Source organism: Polyodon spathula, chromosome 23 (assembly GCF_017654505.1).
Source record: "Polyodon spathula isolate WHYD16114869_AA chromosome 23, ASM1765450v1, whole genome shotgun sequence".
Taxonomy (NCBI): domain Eukaryota; kingdom Metazoa; phylum Chordata; class Actinopteri; order Acipenseriformes; family Polyodontidae; genus Polyodon; species Polyodon spathula.
Window position 1 is genome coordinate 17173222 of NC_054556.1, and position 23058 is coordinate 17196279.

A 23058-nucleotide genomic window follows, 5' to 3' on the forward strand; every position below is an offset into this window, starting at 1 on the left:
TATATCATATATATATATATATATCTATATTTTCGTTGTATTGCAACATAACAGAAGTACTCTGAATGATTGTGAACAGCATGAAACAGTAAGGGAAGGAAAAAGAAAAGCTACCAGAATGACTTGTAGCTAATTACTCTTTACATGTGCTAGTGTTTATTTAGGCTCCACTCAGTACCCGTAGACAATTGGTGAAAGGCAGAATTAACCCGAACAAAAGTAAAGGCAAGGCTAGCCTGTTATATCTCGTCCGGGAACATTCTGTGAATACAGTAAGATAAAGATTGGAGAGGAGAGGGGAGAGGGGTGCAGTATATGTAATAATGCGGACTCCCGGAGAGCAGGGGGAATGACACAGCACCGACTCCACGACGGCAGGGCAGGCACTGTGAAGGTTGTTGCGTCTTCGCTGTGTAACAGTAGGGACACAGTGACCCAGTCATAAGATTTACAGCACATGGCTGGTTGACAGCTGTTGCAGAGATTCCCTCCCTCGCTGTGCAGTCGAGCAGCACTCCACGCGCAGGTGGAGGCACAGTAATACCAGCTCATTCAGATATGACGGCCGGAATCTGTGACTTTGCACAGTAAGTCATCGGTTTTATTTACATTTAATTCTACCAGTTTCTGTCTACACGGTTGCTAAATAGAGTTACATTTAATAGTTGTTCCTCTCGAAACGTATAATATGTCAGAGACGAAAACGACTTTATTGCAAGGGTGTGTTTATAAGTAAATGTGTATATTACAGCATTTCAGTGAGCAGTAAATGCGTGTTTCTAACGCTAAGGAAACATTAATTCCCGGAACACACAAACTCAGTAGGCGTGATGACAAAAGCTAACAACTAAAAAAAAAAAAGGTTTAAATGAACATTTGCAGGGTCATTATAAATATGTAACTCGTATGTGCAAACAGTTAAACGCGTGGGTCCCACGTGTTGTTGTTGTTACTTTTCATGTGTTTATTTTGGATGCAGTTATACTCTTAAGAACTAGTATTCAGTTGAGTTTCAATCATTCACGAGTTGATGCCTTTAAGACAACGTTACCTGCAAAGATTAGTTAACATACTACGCTATATACCCTTGGTGAGATCTAGAGTACTGTAATACACATGGATAGCAGAGTCCTGGGAGTCCATAGCTCTGACCTTGACAGGGTGAAACGCAGCTTGTGTCACACACAGCACCCTATAGATTAGCTCTGCTAATATATTGTTAAATACAAATAATTAAACAGCATCGCTAACCGTAATGTGACATCATTTCAATTTCAAATAGCTGTGTCACCGTAATATCAGAATCTACTATTATATAGAGGATATTGTATCGGAATCTGTTGAATACAAGCTGATATCCACTGCGCTAGATGCCAGAGCAGCTACCCAGGGTAGAGTCATGGAGGAATGTGAACTTTTTCGAGGTTTGCGGTTCAGGTGCGGTTCAAAAAATTTTCTGTCATTTTAGCGTATTCGCCTGTAACCCTTAAACAAACAAACAAACAAACAAACAAAACAACCACTAAGCAGTGTTCTCGGTTTGCCTTGCCGCTTGTTTGACCCTGACCCAGGGTGAGCTTCTTGCCCGCGCCAGTGGTGGTATCTTGATCAGCACCTACAGTGTTTTAATAATGTACTCTATAGTTAAACACTCGTAGCTCATTCTAATGTGACATCATTTCCATCTAATTCAAGCTATCTGATGTAAGTACATGTGCATATTGCTCTGTCACATGATACCATGCTCTGCTATACAATATAATATACAACATACATGCTCTGCTATACGTTATAATATACAGGCTCAGCTATAATATAATATACAATGCAGCCTTTGCTGGGCCCAGTGTTGTCTGTATTGCAGTGTTAGATTTGTAAACATATTGCCGATTCTTTAGAAACTTTCATCCGGGAAACACATTTTTTCAACATTTACTTGGGATCGCAGTATATGCGGGATGTTTACAAAAATTAATTCCTATTGTGAACAAAAACATATTTGAACTATGAGAAATATGTTGGATAAAATTGCTGCGATATGAGAAGAGCAGTGGAAGGTAATGTGTCTCTTGTGAACAGTGCAGGGTTCTGCAACGCTTCAGTAGCCGAGTCTTTCGCAAACTGTTACACGATTGAACCTAACAGTAATACACAGACTGTGTCACAGCACATTGCAAGAATGCTGCATTTAAGACAAATAAAGAACCACACAAAGGTTTTGACCCACACAGAATATTGCTTACTCACCATCTTGCTTTTTAGGTGCCTAACTGCTTGCCATGGTTCTTGATATGCTTATCTAATTGTAAATGAATAACACAGAATATATGCACAGCAGATTAACAAGTTCAACAACAGGACTGATTAATCAACCTTCTAACTGTTAATGAATAACACAGGATATATGAACAGCAAAATATGTCCAGTTGTTAAAGTCTTATCTATTGTGTTATTATGATTTACTGTTTACAGTTAAGGATAAGGTATTGAAAAGAATTGTGCTTTTTATTGTAAATGGACACTAGGTTCATTCACTGGCCCATTATACCTTTCACTTCTTGAGTGTTTAAATTGTGGAGTATAGACTTTTGGCTTTAACAGTAACATGCCAGTCAAACTATATTAAACACAGATTTTTATAGTTGAGATCATGTTTTAGTATCTCTGCATATTGATGTCTGACACAAACTATGGTAGATTTAAGTCTTAAAAGACTGCGAACACCTGTGCAGGTTTAGTTTATTTCAGCTGAAATGTATTGTGTGACCCATACATTTAATAACTCTGCTATGTTTTCATCTCCAGGAAAAAGGGATAACTCTCTAGTGAAGGCTTAATGGTAACGGAGAAAGAAGCTGCCCATTTCTACTGACTCTAAAACCACCTGGCTAGTGAGTGACCACACTACAGCCAGCACTGACCACCATGGCTCTGCTTGTCCACTTGCTAGCCTGCGCTTTCGGGACAGGCTCCTGGGTAGCCATCAATGGTCTCTGGGTGGAACTGCCTCTCATCGTGAATGAGCTCCCAGAGGGATGGTACCTGCCTTCTTACCTAACTGTCATCATCCAACTAGCCAATGTAGGGCCTCTGCTGGTCACCCTCATGTACAAGTTCTGTCCTGGCCGACTGACAGAAGTGATTGTCGTCTATATGATCCTGAGCATCGGGACGGTCTCATGCTTCCTGCTTGCTTTCTTCTGGAAAGAGACCACAGTAGTAGCTGGGGAGCTCCACAGCACAGCATTCCTGATCATCACCTTTTTCTTGTCCCTCTTAGACTGCACCTCCTCCGTCACCTTCCTGCCTTTCATGATGCAGCTCCCGGCCCAGTATCTCACAACATACTTCATCGGGGAAGGCCTGAGTGGCTTCATCCCAGGGCTGGTGGCTCTGGGTCAGGGCGTGGGCATGACCAAATGTGTCAACGTTACCCAGGGGTGGGACAATATGACTGAGACTAACGTCACCTCCAGCCAGGCTGACCATTACACCACAGAGAGCCAATACCAGCCTGCCAATTTCTCCACTGAAATCTTCTTCTTCTTTCTGGCTGGGATGATGGGGCTCTGCCTGGTCGCTTTCATCTTTCTAACCAGGATTCCCAGGAATTTTGAGCGTTCCTGTGAGAACCTGGTGGCAGATCAGGTGGTCTACACAGCCTCCTCCGGGCTGGAGAACAGCGGGAAGGATCCCACAGGAGAGGCTGAGAGCAATGAGCTGACAATCTCTGTGAATCTTCAGAAGCAGGAGGCAAGCACATTGCCCAGCAAAGCCAGGTACTCTGGAAAGCAATTTGCTTTCATGTACTTTCTTGTTGCTTGGGTCAATTCACTGACGAACGGTGTGTTGCCATCTGTCCAGACATACTCATGTATGCCCTATGGGAACGCGGTGTACCACCTGTCCGCTGCACTGGGGTCCATGGCCAATCCTGTTGCATGCACTATTGCAATGTTCTTCCCAAACAGGTGAGTGGCTTTAAATACTGATGGTATTATCTCAGGCAGGTGATACAATCCCCAGTGACTGGGATGGAGTGGAGACGTACGTACACGTTACCCTTTTCCATATTTGTGGTTAATTGCCATGAATCTTGGTATTAACACTATTTAGTAGGGCTGTGTGTGATGGAAGTTGTATCTCTCAACTTCCTGCAGGGCAGAGATTCAGCAAGACAACAAGTTTGAGTAAATAATTAATAGTTTTCAAACCCAAGCAACACACTCAACACACGCAGGTGTTAGAAAATCGAGCTGTGTTCTGAGCTACGCAGAGCCAGTAAGCACAATATTTACCTTGTAACCTACAGTTATTACGAGCCAATCACAGAAGCTTAACTCAATATTAGTGGATAGCAACAACTTGGAAGATTAAAATGAGACCAATCATAACAACTTATTTAAATTGCAAGCCCCCCTAAAATAAAAAGTAAGTCGGTGACATTTCTTGAAGTGCCACGGAAGCAGCTTGCAGTTGCTAGATTGGGGTTGATAGAACTTCCTCTTTCTAGCTACTGATCAGTACCTTTCCATTCCTTATAAGGGCCACCGGTCCTTCAACAAGAAAGAGGAAGTATGTTCACAAACTACTATCGATAACACCGTGTAACAATTATTTTTTTTTTGGTTCCTGGGTAGTAAGTGTTATTTCCTAATTGCTTATGCCTCAAAAGTATAGAAAATGGCTATTATTCCCCACAAACTTTGCTTTTGTGACCAGGACAGTGATATTTTGAAATTTACCTATTTTCCAGAACATTCCAGATAGATTCAGTGCTGAGTAAACTTGGAGTAACTTCTAGAACTTTCCAGTAATATAAATAGTAGTATAAATACAGGGGCCTTAAGCCCACCAGTTCAGTTTAGTTCCAGCTGCCTAAGTGGATACATATCTGCATTTTTCTGAGATGGCATCAAGAGGCTGCAATGGTGGCATTCCTGATGGGTCTCCAAGGCGATTTTACCAAGTTTCCCTGCTATCTTTGCCTTTGGGACAGCAGGGACACCAAGGCGCACTACCACAGACGGGACTGGCCACAGCGGACCGAGTTCTCTGTGGGGAGGAACAACGTCAAGTGGGAGCCACTGGTGGACCCCCGGAAGGTGCTGATGCCACCACTGCACATCAAATTGGGCCTTATGAAACAATTTGTCAGAGCTCTAGATAAGGAGTCGGCAGCCTCAAGTACCTTCAAGACTTCTTCCCTAAGCTGTCTGAGGCAAAGGTCAAAGCCGGTGTCTTCGTCGGACCACAGATAAAGAAGATCCTGGAGTGCAATGAATTCCCCAAGAAGCTCACTAGTAAGGAGAAAGCAGCTTGGAACAGCTTTGTCACAGTGATTCGGGGCTTCCTGGGCAATCACAAGGCTGAAAACTATGTGGAGCTGGTTGAGACTCTGGTGAAGAACTACGGCACAATAGTGAATACCTAGTGTACAAGATGTCGTAAGACAGGTGTTATGGTAGAATATAAATATAAAATATATGCTGACACTAAGAATTTGTATTTTGATAAAAATACAATTTGATTGCACTTAATAGGCTTAATCACTGCACCTTTATAAAAAAAAGAAACAAACCACAGCTGAAAGGCCACAACAGGGAAGCAGGCACCTCTACAGTGTCCAAGAAATGGCTTTCAGAGAGATAGAAGACACAAAGATGTTCACCCAGTCTGAAGTATTTCATTGAGCAATGTTTAGTTTTGGAGAAAATGTGCATTTATTTTCAACAGACTAGGGTGGGACCAGGGTAATGAATGTTATAAAGGTACACGGGGTACCCTGCATTCTGCAAAAATAGTTGCAAGTAATAAAGTGTAAGTATTAATGCATCATTATTTTATAAAGGTTGCAACCTTACTGTTTGGGTTCAACATAAATTAGCAAGAGCTGTGTCTGAAGATCCCAGGCGGGAGTGACAGTAACATCCGATCTGTGTTTACAATGTTAATCAGCTGAGATTTTTTTATCACAATTACAACTTGGATGAACTGGAAAGCAGTTTTTGCAGCGCTGTTTTTTTTAAATTATTTTATAAACAAGTTAGCAATAACAAGACATGTTACAAGAAATGATAATATAAATATATAAATTTATTTAGCTGATATTCATGATTATCGTGATCATTTACAGCTGATAATAGACAACAGAATGAAAACAGGATTACTGTTCTACATAACATATATTTTTTTATACAAAAGTATTGCAAAGCACTGTACAGTATATAGCAAAAAAAAAGAACAAACCACAATACATTTGTATAGCATGTCACACATAAATCAAACCATTTAAATAACAGATTTAAATAACAGTGTACACATAATAATACAAAAGCAGGAATTTTAAAGTTACAATAAAACCCACTAAGGTAAGAAAACCATTTTATAAAAGTGCATTTTTAGTCTTGACTTGAAAACTGTAAATGTCCCAGCTTCCCTGACAAACAAAGGCAGAGCAAATAGAGCTGAGCAGCGCAGTGCTACCCAGACTGACAAATAATACAAATACAGCTGAGCAGCGCAGTGCTACCCAAACTGACAAATAATACAAATACAGCTGAGCAGCGCAGTGCTACCCAGACTGACAAATAATACCAATACAGCTGAGCAGTGCAGTGCTACCCAGACTGACAAATAATACAAATACAGCTGAGCAGCGCAGTGCTACGCAAACTGACAAATAATACAAATAAAATAAAGCGCAGTCCAAAGCACACTGCTCTGGCATTTCCTTGTCTGTTTTTAAGTCCCACTTCTCTCTTTGACTCTCTTTGGCTCTCTTGCTTCAATTCTCACTCTCAGTTCTACTTACTCCAGCCTGTCTCTTGTCTCAGCAGCAGCAGCAGCCCACTACTTATCCCTGTGTCCAAGTCACACCCCCAGTGCTCCAGCCACCAATCCCAAGCAGACACTGCTTCCCGCTTGCGATCCTCTTGATTGTTGCAACATCTCGTCCCTTGATTCTGCCAACAGTGTTTCAGCTGGGGACACTGGTGCGGCAAGCCGAGCCCCTGATTGGTGGCATTTCTCCCGTCTGACATCCCTGAACACCTGCTGCACTGAACTTACCCGAGTGTGATTACAGCAGACCCCAGGTCGTTACACTGTGATGACGTCACCAGGAAATTATGCAAATTAGTAGAATGGAAGGTTTGAATGTTCATTTAGCAATGTGTTCCGAACCTTTGAAGGTCAAAATTTACCCCTTGCTTCAGTCCTGCTATTTAGTATAAGTTATTAAGAGTATTACTTTCTGGGGCTCTATGGAGTTTATGTGTCTGTACATCTGTTTGTCTGTATGTCAGATTTTTATCTTGAGAACACAAGAAGTTATTCCACATACTGTAACTAGTCATTTTATATAATACTAACATCTGATGTTCTTACGTAATTACATTTAAGTCCTTGTGGAAGGGTGGTGGGTAATTCACTGACACAGGAGACAGACAGGTGGATTTGGGAACACCGCACAGGTGCCCAGTTTTATTTCGGGGTGCTCTTTTTCTTTTCGCCCACAGATGGCGCTGTGGGTCCGTGGTTCGCTTACCAACGATGGTAAACAGCCACGGGAATACCAAGTGATGGTACACAATACCGGCGCCCTTGCAGGTGCTTCGAAACAATAATTCAAAACAGAAGGCACAAAGAAACAGGGAAAATAAACAGTAACAAAACTACAAAGAAAAAAGGTGCAGCACTTGACAGCTATATCCCAGTCGCCGCTACTTGTGCGACCCGGATCACCGTCCTACACTGCCGGCTAACTAGCCTGATCTTTTACAATACTCCGGGGTCTGCCCAAGGGTTCCCCGCTCTCACTGTCTCGCTGTGAAACTCTTTTTCTTTTTCTCCCGGCTGATTCCCTTTCCTGAATCAGAGCTTCCGCACTCTCGGCGCATCTAAGTGGGTAGACCTGAGGAAACAGCGGAGCATTATTTTATAGGGCCAACAATCTCCCAAGACTCGCCTCTCAGCCATTCAGAGAGGGGGAAAGTCCACACACCCACTTTCCCACCTCCCCGTGTCACTGCCATGACTCACAGGCCCTCTTCCTGTAGCCCTGTGAACACGCCAGCAGAGTCAGCACAGATCTCCCCCTGCTACATATCCTTCCCCTCAGAATGACACCACCGGTTCATTCGAAAATCCTACACCCCCATGCCTTCCCGAGAGAAAAAGTCTGTGTTTTGATGCAGCTTTCCTGCTCAGTGGACTACCCTGAAGGCATAGGGCTGCAAGGCCAAGTACCACCGTGTGATTCTGGCATTGCTAAGGTGAAGCCATGCTAAGGGGGCATGATCTGTAACCAGGGTGAAGTGTCATCCCTGGAGGTAGTACCGGAGTGATTCGACTGCCCATTTTATGGCGAGACACTCCTTCTCGATGGTGCTATAATTTTTCTCGCGGGGAAGGAGATTCCTGCTGATGTACAGGACTGGGTGCTCGCTTCCCCGAACCGTATTTGGGGCAGCCTTCCGGGTGAGGTCTGTCAAGGGAGCAGCGAGTGTAGCGAAGCTCGCGATGAACTTTCTATAATAACCCGCTAGTCCCAAGAAAGAGCGCACCTGGGTTTTGGTTGTAGGAACCGGCCAGTCAGCCAAGGCTTTCACCTTGGCAACCAGCGGTCTGATCTGGCCGCCCGCTACTCGATACCCCAAATACTCCGACTCACTCTTCCCAATGGCACACTATCGGCTCAATATCAATGTGATGATGGGCTACTCGAGGACGGAAGAGAAAACGTCAGGAAACTCCGCCACCAGACCGTGAGCCTGACATTTCTGCGTTGGTGTCAGATTCTCAGCAATCTGTACCGATCCTTTTCTTGCCAACACAGAAAGATCAGGTCCCAGGTCCGTGACGTCATCTGCATGTGCCACTAACAACGCCTCTGGTTGCAACCAAGGCTTTAAGAGGTTGATATGATAAATATGTTTCTCTGTCCGTCGCTTCGGCTGGCAGATCTCATAGTCCACCTTCCCAACCTGGCGTGTAACCTCAAAGGGTCCTTGCCACTTAGCCAAGAGTTTCGACTCAGAACTGGGTAATAAGATACCTTATCCCCCAGCTGAAATGTGCGCAACCAGGCTCCTCGGTTATATTGTGTCTCCTGTCTGTGCTGTGGCTGCTGCAAATTGTCATGCGCCCATTCCCCAACAGACTCAAGATGCTTGCGCAGGTCCAACACATTCCGGACGGTATTGGTCGAATTGTCCTGCTGCTCCTCCCACATCTCTCTGACCAGATCGAGCACGCCCCGGGGTCTCCGCCCATACAACAGCTTGAATGGTGAAAATCTCGTGGAAGCCTGGGGTACCTCTCTGATTGCAAAAAGAAGGGGAGGAATCAGCTGGTCCCAGTAACGCACATCACTACGAGTAAACCTGCGCAACATGCTCTTAAGGGTCTTACTAAAGCGTTCCACCAGACCGTCGGTCTGAAGATGAAACACCGAGGTCCTAATGGTCTTAATTCCCAAAAGCTTACATGTTCCACGGATTAGCTGGGACATAAAATTGGTGCCTTGATCGGTTAGTATCTCTGAGAATCCCCACCCGGGAAAAAACCTTTACAAGCTTGTTGGCAACAGACTTAGCGGACATAGATCGGAGGGGAATAGCCTCTGGATAACGCGTAGCGTAATCCAGAATGACAAGTAGGTGGGTGTATCCTGCTGCGCTCCTCTCTAATAGCCCAACTATGTCCATCCCAATACGCTCAAACGGAGCTTCCACTAGGGGCAAAGGCACCAGTGGGGCTCGTGGAACGGCTCTAGGGCTGGCCTTTTGACATTCCCCACAACGCTCACAAAACCGTTTGACATCGCCATCCAGCCATCCAGCCTTACTTTAGTTTTATCCCTTCCCAAATGACCAGACAGGGGAATAGCATGAGCCAGCTGCAACAAATCCTCCTTAAAGGGCTGAGGAATGAGCAACTGATGACGCACTTCACCGGTCTGGGGTAATTTATCAACGCGGTACAGCAGGTCTCGATCAATTTCAAAGTGGGGGTACGTGATGGCGCGTCTGGGCTCGACCACCCGACCACTAACCACCGCTGCTTGGTCAAAGAGCCTGCCCAGCACGTCGTCACACCCTTGCTTGAGTCGGAAGTCACGGGAGCGATCTAAGAAATCAGCTCCCATGGCTTCCAACTCGGGGTCAGGTCGATCCCGAGCAGAGGCAGCTGAGCCAGACCCCTGCGCTGGCTTCGCAACCTCCCCCCCCGGACTCTTCACCAACCACCCCCACCTGAAACTTCTCCGACTCCCTCCATTGCCAGCCCTCATTCTTAGCGATCCGACGCTCCCGTTTAGTTTTACGGGGTTTAAATTTGTGGCAAAACAATTCTGGATCGCGAAAGGGAAAAATCTCTCCAATGACTTCCTCTTTCTTCGCCAATAAAGAGGGTGGGGCTGTCAGGGCAGTCAACCAATCTTTAAACTGCTCACAGTCCCGTCCCAGAACTACTGGTACCGGCAATCAAGGACATAATCCTGCCTGCACCTGCGTCACCTGCTGGCCAATAGTCATACACACATTTATCTTGGGATAGGAGCAGACATCCCCATGAATACATTTAATATGCACCCGTCCCAATATACGTTTATGCCCCGGTAAGATTAGGCTCTCCTGTAATAGAGACTGACCACACCCTGAATCCAGGAGAGCCTGGGTTTTTGTACCATCCACTGTCACAGGAATAACAAAACCTGTGTGCTGATTTGACTGAGGTAACTGAACGTGCCTACCTGGTTGGCTGAGGTCACACTCCATCACGGGGCAGTCCCGGGCGAGGTGGCCCACCTCCCTGCACGTCCAACACCTTGGTGGGCTGGTTTCTCTCCCTGAAGCTTTGGCAAAAGGGGGAAACACTGGAGCCATAAAAGGGGCTCTCCGATAAGGTGTCCGCTCGTCGGTCCAACACTGCAGCAGCCCGACACTGCAGCAGCCTGTGGGTATCCCCACCCTGCCCCGCTGCCTGGTACTGCTCAGCTAGTTCGACCACCCAATCCAGAGTATCTGGTGCCTGTCGCTGGACCCATATCCAAGGTACCGGGGCCAGACACTCCAGAAACCGCTCCACCACAATCAGCTCCACCAACCTGGCTTTGGTGACCGCGACCGGATTCAGCCAGCCCATGGCATAATCTTTTAGCCTGTGGGCAATAACTCGGGGGTGCTCCCCGGCCGCAAACTGCTCCTCCCGGAATTTCTTCCGGTAGCCCTCCGGTGTGGCTCCCACACGATTCAGGATGGCTGCCTTCAGCAGGGGGTAATCCAGCATGTGCTCCTGGGACAGCGTCCTCGCAGCTGCTTGAGCCTCCCCGGTGAGTTGGGGCAACAAACAGCTAGCCCACTGGGCTTGGGGCCACCCGGCCAAGATAGCCATGACCTCGAACACCTCCAAGTAGGCATCAGGTCGATCCTCGGCCGTCATTTTGGTGGGTCTCTGTAGGGAGTGGTCTGGAGCTGCGGGTCTAGCCGCCCCCTGCACTGTCGCGGTGAGCGTCTGTCGCAGGAGGTCCATCATCGCGGCAAACTGGGTTGCATCCATTCTGTAGATGCACTGCTTGGGGCAATGCCAGTGAATCCCACTGCTGACACCACGTGTGGAGGGGGAAAGTCCACACAACCACTTTCCCACCTCCCCGTGTCACTGCCATGACTCACAAGCGGTTGTTGGACGACTGCCACCCTCTTCGAGCAGCCCTGTGAACACGCCAGTCGAGTCAGCACAGATCTCCCCCTGCTACAGTCCTAAATACCACTTACCCAGAACCTTATGTTGCAGTGCAGTGGAATGTTCAACTCTTAATAAATAATACATTCATACCCCAAATCCATCACTGGCTAATAGGTAGAAAGACTTGTTTTGAAGTCTGTTTCATTGCCTCTGCTGCTGTAAGATGTGAAAATAACCCCATAGCTTATAAATCAAAAGTATTGGATCCACACACAATTTGCAGAAAAAACTAAAAATATGTATTTAAATAGGAGTTCTTGAGTGTCTCCCCTGGTAAAGACAGGGCTGCATAGTGTGCAGGGTGAGTCACACCGTCATAGGAGCGCAGAGGTCCCTGAGTGTCTCCCCTCGTAAAAACAGGGCTGCATAGTGTGCAGGGTGAGTCACAGTCAAGGGAGTGGAGGTGTCCTTCAGTGTCTCCCCTGGTAAAAACAGGGCTGTATAGTGTGCAGGGTGAGTCACAGTCAGGGGAGTGCAGGAGTCCTTGAGTGTCTCCCCTGGTAAAAATAGAGCTGTGTGGTGTGCAGGGTGAGTGACACGGTCAAGGGAGCTCAAGTTCCTCAAGTTCGCAGGTCTTTGCTGGAGATTCAGGAGGGAGCATCTTGATAGGGAGGTAAAACCATCAGGGACTTTTTCTCCTCGTTGCACTGCCTGCTGGTCAGGTGCCTGGTGAGCTCAAGCAGACACTTGCAGGGCCAGTAGCTTGCTGACATCTGCTCTCGAGTTCCTGGGTGTAGAAGAGGAAGCTGGAGGGCAGCAGCTGGTCTTCAGTTCTCCAGAGCTGTTGTGGGGAGTTGCTGCAGTGAGGGAACAGAATAGGCTTGACACCGGAAACTAAATCAGATTAAAGCGCTGGTTTGTCTCAGTTCAAGCGTCTACACAGGCTTGAGGAAATGCTGCCGCTGGGTGTCTTCAAGACCATTTTTCATACAGCACGAGGGCTTGACATCCTGGCTGAGTGCAGTACAGCACTCAACACGCAAATACAGGCAAGCACAGATTTCACGAATTACACTTCAATCAGTCAATCAGCGACAGGCTGTTTTGCTGTGCTGACAATAGGAGACTTTGTGACGTTACCCCAGGTTACCCTCTCTTGGCCTGGATACAGAATCCCTGTTTATATTAGTTGGCTTGTGTTTCTGTGTGTCAGCACAGAATGACAAAGTTCCATGACAACTGTCACCTGATTGCCAGCTCCGGGAGTAATGAGAGCAAAGGTAAAGAAAAACAAGTTTCCTAAAAAAAAAAGGGGTCATGGGGCATTTTCTAATCAAGGAAAGATACCAGATGGATGTGCCATATAAAAATAAATATGTACTGATTTAGATTCTATGTTGCCATGGAAACAGAATGTTGTATTGAAATAAAATATAATACATACGTATTATATTCCTATAATACAAGCTCCTATGTTATGACAGAATAACTGACGGAGATAAAGCTGACAAAGTTGTATTTGTGTTGAGTGGTGAATCAAAAGAACCAGATACCTGAAACAGACCTGGACAAACCTTGTCAGGAAAAAAGAAAACTGGGGAAGACTTTGAACAAGGTCATTGTTTTTGATTATTTCTGTAATGAGAGCAATAATGTCGGCAGTTTGTTTGAAATGTTATTCGTTTGTGTAAGCAGCATAGGGGTCATGTATGAAGCATTTGCGAAGGCATTAAGACAATAGTGCCAAGTTTACACCAGCCTTAAAATTGCCCCAAATGTATCATGACACTGTTGGCAAGTTAAGGCCTTGTTAGCACAGCCAAAATGCGCTCTGTTGTGCCATGCTCTCCAGCGCTCATTAGCCATGCATTTAAAGGCATGGGCAAATTATTTGGAAATGAAGTCTGTGATATTAAAATGAGATTTATGAATCTGCAGAACAGTGGTGCCGGCCCTAAAGGAGTCCACAAATAAATCTGATTTCAAATTGGTCTTATTAATTCATGGCCAGTTAAAATTTGAGCCATGGCAGAGCACTGTTTTACACTTCGCCAGTTTAGAGCTGCGTTGGTCGATCTTGAGACATGTAGCCCATATAATATAGAAAATAAGATATGGGACAGAAAATATCACACAATGTGGGCTGGGAATGCACGAGTGGTGCCCAGAACTAACTGGAGACATATTATTGTGTGAGGATACAGTCTGACCCATACATTATTCTATTGATAGTGAGACTTGGATTCAGTCCTTCTCTTGAGGGAGAGAACAGTGGAATGACTTCATTGTTTTAAAGAGTGTGTGAGAAAGTAAGAACTACTGGTAAGGGGGGAGATCGTAGGTAATTGTGCGAAAGATGGAAGATTATTGTGTTCATTTTTAGCCAGTGATCGATAATGTCATTGTCGTCCAACCACGTCCTGGTTTATTGATAAAGTCATTGTCGTCCAGCCCCATCCTGGTTTATTGATAATGTCATTGTAGTCCAACCACATCCTGGTTTATTGATAATGTCATTGTCGTCCAGCCACATCCTGGTTTATTGATAATGTCATTTTCTTCCAACGCCATCCTGGTTTATTGATAATGTCATTGTAGTCCAGATCCTGGGTTTCTGATGTCTGTGTTAAAGGGGGTTGTTGTAAGGGCTTGTGTTTGATCTGATTCACACTCTGCTCCTGTCTAGGTCCCTGATGCTGCTCGGGAGTCTCTCTCTGGCTGGGACTGGTTTCGGTGCTTATAACATGGCCATGGCAGCTATGAGTCCCTGCCCTCTGCTTCAGAACTCACTTGGTGGAGGAGTGCTTATTGTAAGTATGGCTTTCCATTTACTTATCAGACATCATTCAAGTAATTCCATAACTTGTTTCCGCCATGCACTGAATTTACCACATAGGGATGAATACCAAATCCATCGCAAAAGATTCGACGGAATACCGAGTCTACAAAAACTGTTGACAAAACTGAAGGAAACTTTAAATGAAAACAGACTGGCAGCTACTAACAAGGGACACACATAATCTATAGTTTTGAGCCTTTTAGTTAATAGTATATTGTGGCAAAGTGCCCCTCCTGTGTATATTTTCTGTTATATGTTGTGTGGAGCTGCCTCTGCTTCCGCCACCTCCACCAGCAGAGGGTGAATGCCTGCTGGGTCCCTGTTCACCAACAGAGGGTGAATGTCTGCTGGGTCCCTTTCCACTAGCAGAGGATGAATACCTGCTGGTATCACTTCCCCCACCATCACGAGGAGAGGAGCTGGAGCTGCCTCTGCCTCCTTCACCATCAGGGGGAGAGGAGCAGGAGCTGCCTCTCTCTGCACCAGAATGACCAGCAATAGATGCTGGCGGTCCTCAGCAGCCCTTGCATAGGCTGCTGAGGGAAGCACGGGGAAGAACCGCCCGGCCGCAGTGGCCGAGAAGAGGGCCAACACCCGCACCCCAGCTTGTCCTGACTCCCTGCCTCGCTTCGCCCAACGATGGCTGTCTCACTTCGCCCAAGGATGCCTGTCTTGCTTCACCCAAGGATGCCTGCCTCGCTTCGCCCAAGGATGCCTGCCTGGCATCACCTGGGGTTGCCAGCCGCTCCGCATCGCCTGGGCTGCCAGCCGCTCCGCATCGCCTGGGGTCGCTGGAACTGCTTTGCCAGGGGTCGCAGTCAGCTTTGCTTGGCTGCAGGGGTCAGTGTGGCCAGAACCCCAACAGAGGGAGCTGCCGGCTATTCACCTTCCCCCACAGCAGTTTCGTTGCCGTAGATCTTGGGGGAGTTCTGGAGACCACCTTCCCCCACAGCCGTTTCACTGCCGGAGATCTTGGGGGAGGTCTGGAGACCACCAACCCCAGCAGCTTTTCCGCTGCTGGACTTGCCCCGGCTGAAGGAGTCAGTCTGGGAGCTGTCAGCACGTCTGCTGACAGCCGCACCATTGGCAGCATTTGTGCTGTACTGGCAGCACATCTGTTGACAGCATGGCCAGTAGCAGCCTGGCTACTGGCAACATTGCCACCCATCAACCCCTTAAAGTCCCTGTTCTTGGCCCAGGACTTTGGGCGAGACTTTTGGGATTTTAAGGGTGGAGGTGGCCATTGAGGCCATGTGTGCTTTGCACAAGGGGGGGTATATGTGGCAAAGTTCCTGCCCCTGTGTGTATTTTCTGTTATATGTTGTGTGTTAGTGTTGGTGTATAGTCATCGGTACACGGGATATAAACAGGTCTGTGTAACACGAGTGTTTAAAATGTATATTTGTATTTTGTCACGAGGATTGCACAGCAATTCACATGCAAGTAAAACTTAATAATATGTGAGCACGGGGAATTTCACTTTATTAATTCATGTGCAGTTGTACCAAGTCTCCAATTGAATGATTGATTAGCAGTCGAGTCTCGGTACAGCTGCATAAAAGCTGCATGTTTTCACCCACTTGGGGTTGTGTGTTCGGTGAGTGGAGAACGGGATTGGTGACGGAGGTAAACATAATAAGAATAGTTAAAGTTAAAGTATCTGCTCACCTTGTTTGTCTGTATAGTCCGTTTTGTTTGTCTTTTTGTTTTGGCGAATGTGCCATGTCCTGTGTTTTTGTTTGTTACACCCTTTTTATTTTCTGTTCTGTTAATTCATTAAATGCTGAGTGAGACCATTCGCTCAGCTCCACCCAACTCCACCTCTCTCTTTGTTTATTTCTTTGTTCCTGTTTCTGGTCTGACATCCCCCACTCCGGCCTTTTGTGACAATATTTATTACCAAATGGAAATATATCCCTGAATAAGATTTACGTACACAATTTACCACTAGCCCCGCTCCCCCCCCAACAGAAATGTCAAAATACAGAACCATTTACTTTGCCCTTACAAAAAAAGAGAGCTGCATTTTTGCCATAATAACCGACTATTTTCTTTAATGACGTTTCAACCGTGTCACCTGATCTGAGAATTATGACAAAATAATTACCGTGAGTGACCTGAATGTCTCTGTGAAATAAAACCCACGTTGATTTAAATGCACCGTGTGTGCAACACATATCAAATAGACTATGAAATAGTTTTAAAATTATTTTAATAAAACACAGCAGTTCCCAAATGGTTCAACTTGTGGTGACACATACAATACATACATTACAATAACGTAAAATGTTATTTACTAAAACATATTGTTCAACAACATCTTGCACATCTAACAGTTGTAAAGTTACAAAAAATATATATTTCTGGGTTTTTTTTTTTGTCTCTCAATATGATTTCTAGAACAAGTTTCACAGACAAAGCAAAAAAGCACAAAAGTCTACAACAGTTTGCCATTACTATATATTACAGGTTTACTCCATGAAAAGTGTGACATGAATGTGCTGTGTTGCAATCATACGGGGGTATGTTTGTATTCAGCAGCTGCGTGACGTGTTCAGTGTCTGCCCCACCAGTATAATTTAGGGAGTTATGAGCTCATCAAACGTGTTCTTGTTCTTGAATACCGGTTATTAAATACAACAGTTACAACGTGTTTTTTATTTAAATAAGAACCGCACACACTGGAGGGATGCATAAAAAATGGATGTGCATTTGGGCAGATGTAGAAAGTAGGTATTCGGGCCGAATCCGAAACCGAGTCCTGGATTCTGTGCATCCATAGTACCACATATAAAAGGAGATGTTCTCTCTCTTAAAATGTAATTATTTCCCTTGAATTAACTTTGATTGGTTTAATTAGCTAGTAAGGGCAATGGTAATGGTACGAGGGATTCCCCTGGGATTCCCCATGTGCTGCTCTCGTTCCACTCAGCTCCAGTCTAGTACGGGTGTGGATGTTGAAAGCAAACACACTTTTCTGAAAGGGAAGGGAAGGAGATTGATTAAAATCCTATATAACAGCAAGCCACCACCTCATATAGTCATTAAAGTGAATTCCTGAAAGTGTATATTCACCCTTTCATTACACCTCTGTCATTTTTTCATTGGTTGAATTAGCTGCTGATTCACAGTGCTGTGTCTACCAAATTTGATTGACAAATTAGATTACCAATCAAAGCTGTAATCAAAGAGAGATGTGTACCAAAAGTATAAATGATCAGGAATTTTGTTGGTCTGTCAAAAAGAAAAATGTGGTTTTATTTAACTAGCTTGGTAGAGGCATTCTGCAATTATTTTTATCCATAGCTGCTCCTGCGGGTGCATACAGTAAGAGGGCTGAGCTTAGGGTTAACAACAGTGATTATTTCCAGGAGGGTGTACACAGGGTAATGACAGTGATTATTTCCAGGAGGGTGTACACAGGGTAATGACAGTGATTATTTCCAGGAGGGTGTACACAGGGTAATGACAGTGATTATTTCCAGGAGGGTGTACACAGGGTAATGACAGTGATTATTTCCAGGAGGGTGTACACAGGGTAATGACAATGATTATTTCCAAGAGGGTGTACACAGGGTAATGACAGTGATTATTTCCAGGAGGGTGTACACAGGGTAATGACAGTGATTATTTCCAGGAGGGTATACACAGGGTAATGACAGTGATATTTCCAGGAGACGGTGTACCAACACATTTTTTTTACGGAATGGATTGCAACTGCAGCAGCACTTCCGTCCATCCACAATTACTGTCAGTTTCAATTCAAACAGCTGAATAAAATTACAATATTCACATTGCAAGTTGTGGCCCAAGATGTTACCGGCAGCAGTTAGAGACTCAGATACAGAAGCTGCAGTGCAGCACTGCTTCACAAGTTTATTATTAGAAACTCAGATACAGAAGCTGCAGTGTAGCGCTGCTTCACACGTTTATTATTAGAAACTCAGATACAGAAGCTGCAGTGTAGCGCTGCTTCACAAGTTTATTATTAGAGACTCAGATACAGAAGCTGCAGTGCAGCACTGCTTCACAAGTTTATTATTAGAAACTCAGATACCGAAGCTGCAGTGTAGCGCTGCTTCACAAGTTTATTATTAGAAACTCAGATACAGAAGCTGCAGTGTAGCTCTGCTTCACACATTTATTATTAGAAACTCAGATACAGAAGCTGCAGTGCAGCACTGCTTCACAAGTTTATTATTAGAAACTCAGATACAGAAGCTGCAGTGTAGCACTGCTTCACAAGTTTATTATTAGAAACTCAGATACAGAAGCTGCAGTGTAGCGCTGCTTCACACATTTATTATTAGAGACTCAGATACCGAAGCTGCAGTGTAGCACTTCTTCACAAGTTTATTATTAGAAACTCAGATACAGAAGCTGCAGTGTAGCGCTGCTTCACACATTTATTATTAGAGACTCAGATACAGAAGCTGCAGTGTAGCGCTGCTTCACAAGTTTATTATTAGAAACTCAGATACCGAAGCTGCAGTGTAGCGCTGCTTCACAAGTTTATTATTAGAGACTCAGATACAGAAGCTGCAGTGTAGCGCTGCTTCACACATTTATTATTAGAGACTCAGATACAGAAGCTGCAGTGTAGCACTGCTTCACAAGTTTATTATTAGAAACTCAGATACAGAAGCTGCAGTGTAGCACTGCTTCACAAGTTTAGTATTAGAAACTCAGATACAGAAGCTACAGTGTAGCGCTGCTTCACACATTTATTATTAGAGACTCAGATACCGAAGCTGCAGTGTAGCACTTCTTCACAAGTTTATTATTAGAAACTCAGATACAGAAGCTGCAGTGTAGCGCTGCTTCACAAGTTTATTATTAGAGACTCAGATACAGAAGCTGCAGTGCAGTGCTGCTTCACAAGTTTATTATTAGAAACTCAGATACAGAAGCTGCAGTGTATGCTGTGGCCACACCTGTGCTTGATGGAGGGGCAGAATTAACCCAATCCCTGCCAACCTTACCTTCCCACACACTATTTACACAAGCATGGCTTGTGCTCTGCCACAGATAGGAATACTGGAATTGTTGTGTTAGCTCTGGGTACTTTAATAGAATGATCTGATTTCTTCCATTCCATTCCATTCCATTCCTCACCTTGGCTCGTGGAAGTGGGGTAATGGAGTCAATGATAAAGCAAAGATGACTCATCCAGTTTAACGTACAATGTTAATGCTATCATTGCTTCACTCTGAGCACTAAGCATGCATCCTCCTGCACTTCCAGCACCTCAAGGGGTTTGAATCCACGTACACTTTCAAAATAGACAGCTTTTGTGTAATTGCTGTGGCACAGGGACATTCCAGCTCTTGTTTTTAACATGTGAATGATCATTCCAACACGATTCATTACAATACGGGCTTTTAAGTTAGATTTCATTTTCTTGGGAAAAAATCCTTGGAAAGTAAAGAAGAATGTTCCTTTTTGTTCCTCAGTCCCATGCTGTTGTTTTTGCATAGTTTGCTTTGCCAGTGTTTCCCTGTGTATGGGTTTCTGTGCAGTAGGTCATGAGAACCTGCTACTCAGAGCTGCTGTCAGAGAGTCACTGTGTTTATTTACCTGCTGAGGATCGTCAGCTAAACCAAACACACGTTTCACCTCGTTTCACACACGTCACACACGTTTCACCTCGTTTCACACACGTCACACACGTTTCACACACGTCACCTTCATGACCTCAACCTGCGGCTGTATCCAACAGCAACCCAATTCAACAACAAACACCTATATTCTTCACATACACAGAACCTCACTGTCCAGTAATCCTGTATGTCACACTTACCCTTGTTGTTCCTCTTGAATCACTCTGTGATCATTATCATTACACTGCAGTGTCCCTGCCAGAATCCCTCTGATTGGATACAGTAGGTAAGCTGGTGTTCAGGTATAGTGAGGCTATTGTAATGGTTATTTTTTTAAATAGCCATCTTCTCACTCTTAGTATTGTCTTATTTTTTTAAGCAGCTAGCTAATTTCAGTATTCTCCTGAGTGTATAATGTGAGGCTAATTAGTTTAACTAGCCACATTGTGTTAAATATGTATTGCTACTGTTTTATATTATTATAATAATTTATTATTATTATTATTATTATTATTATTATTATTATTATTATAATAATAATAATAATAATAATAATAATAATAATAATAATAATAATAATAAAATGAAATCATTAATAATATATTACATTTTGGTATTTTTCTTTCTTTTTCTCCTCACTGCGTCAGGCTCTATTTCTTGATGTTGTTTAACTGGGTGGATTTGGATGCTTGCAGCCTCGCACTGCTCTAGTGTCTAAATCCTGCCAGAACTGAACAGTTACAAAATGACCGTATGACACACAAATGCAGATTCATATTGAATAAATAAACTAAATGAAAATGCACGTCGCACTGAGGAATATGCACACACGCCTGTGTTAATCACTTTATAAGAGTAATGAATGCCGCACTGAGGAATACGCACAAATGCCTGTGTTAATCAATTTATAAAAATTAATGTTCTTGATTACCTGAGTTAGTACCTTGCATTTTACTGGATTTTGTTTTCACTGCAGGTGCCATAAACTAAAAGCGGTTGTTTATGTTATTTTGACAAAAGGTATTTACAGAGTGTTGTGCAACAGGAAGTAGCTGAAAATCTGGACTTTTTTAAAAAAAAAGTAGTCTTTGCCAATTTTTTCACCCCAATTTTGTATGCTGAATTATTATTTGTATCCTCTGCTCACTGCTTGCAGCCCCCTGCTGACTCAGGAAATGGCAGCTGGAACATGTGTCCTCTGAAATGTGTGCCTGCTAATCTGTCATTTTTTGTACTGTGGATCCACAGTGAAGCCACCAGACCTATGGTGCTGGAGGACAACATGGATCTGGTGGCTCTGCTGCAGATCCCAGGTGCTGCCCCCTAGGAACCCCTGGTCATGGTCAGCTGTGACAAGGCCTGGATTTGAGCCTGTGATCTCCAGGCTATGGGGCACATCCTGTGCTCCACATTGAGTGCTTTTACCTGATGTGCCACTTGGCAGCCCCCAAACCTAGACTTTTTAAAATATTTTGAGCAAAATTTTAGGACATAGGGACCTTGGAAAGCTGGCACCTGGTAAATCGGGATGTATGGTAATCCTAGTGCTTGAGAGATATTTGAATGTATTGTCTCTGTTTGCTGATGACATTAGAAACCTGTAAGTACCAGTAAATGTCATGGATAAATGCAGTACATTATTAAATATACACAGGAGGGATCAACTTCACAGAGATGCCTTGTAGAAATGCTTGTCTGAGTTTCCTACTGGCCCTAATGTATATGATCAGGTGTAGTTTCCAATGTATATGATCAGGTGTAGTTTCCTTGTGGCACTAATGATCAAGTGTTTCTTGTGGTCTAAGACATTCTTGTTTGTAATCTACAGGTCCTGTCTTGGATTTTCTTTGTTGGAACTCTGTCTTACGTGAAAGTGATGGTGGGCTTGATACTGCGAGACAAAAGCCACAGCGCCCTCGTGTGGTGTGGAGTAGCAGTGCAGATGGGGTCGATGGTCGGAGCCCTGGCCATGTTTCCATTAATCAATGTGTATTACCTGTTCAAATCAGGAGACAGCTGCAATACCAACTGTTCAATATGAAAAGTATGAGATGAACTATGTAAAACAGGGGTCCAATTTACTGAGCAATACAGCAAGTACTAAACATAAATAACAAATAAATAACATACTGAGTGAATTAAGTAGCTGACTTCTCTTGAGTTCACTAACACTTTTTTTGATGTCATTAATTTGTGAATTTAGCACAAGGTAAAGGGTGATTATTCAAGTCCCAGTCTCTTTAGAGTCTACCAGACCTTTCATATTAACAAAATGAGCTCCCCCTCCTCACAGCACACACACCCTCTTTAATATACCACAAGCTTTAAACCTGTCCAAGTGCTGTACCATTTCATACAGAGAGAGCAATCTTAATCCTGGAGCTTAAATGCTGCACCATGCTAGGGCTATCAATCAGCCCTCCCTCCTCACGGGGAGGTACAGAACAGCCGGGCCCAGCCTGTGGTGCCCATACCAGAGAAACTGCAGCAGGCATCTCTGGATATCAGTAATGACCAGCCTGTGCCAGGGTGTGGTGGCCACCAGGTTATTAATAAAGAGCACCTCACCCTAAAGAAGAACAGTGAGAGGAGCCACTGCCAGCTGCACCGCTTCACCGCCCCCCCCTCCACCCCCTGTTCCAGAGGCAAGCTGGAGGCAGTGATGTTAGACAGGAATGCTTCTGCCCAGTTCACTCGAGCTCAACATTCAAAGAGGAGGTTAATGTCTAGGAGATACAAATGACCAAATCATAAATGATTACTTTTCACAAGTTTTTACGAAGGAGGTTATGGACAACATGCCCCACATGTCAAACTGTTCCTATCCAGTTTTAAATAACTTTAGCATAACAGAGGCAGAAGTGTTAAAGAGACTAGGAGCTCTTAAAATGAACAAATCCCCTGGGGCAGATGAGATCCTCCCAATAG

The 23058-nt window shown here is 44.4% G+C and overlaps 1 protein-coding gene across 2 annotated transcripts; it reads left to right on the forward strand.

The window, feature by feature from the left end:
- The first annotated feature begins 340 nt into the window (after positions 1-340).
- Positions 341-22262, forward strand: slc52a3 (solute carrier family 52 member 3). 2 transcript variants are annotated; one of them, XM_041224535.1, is made up of 4 exons: positions 341-587; positions 2806-3971; positions 14378-14501; positions 21959-22262. In XM_041224535.1, exons 2-4 carry the CDS (start codon positions 2926-2928, stop codon positions 22169-22171), a joined length of 1383 nt encoding a protein of 460 aa, XP_041080469.1. In that variant the 5' UTR covers positions 341-587; positions 2806-2925; the 3' UTR covers positions 22172-22262. The 2 variants fall into 2 exon arrangements, with proteins under 2 accessions (XP_041080469.1, XP_041080470.1); XM_041224536.1 differs by having other exon boundaries at positions 345-587; positions 2806-3779.
- Positions 22263-23058: the final 796 nt, after the last annotated feature.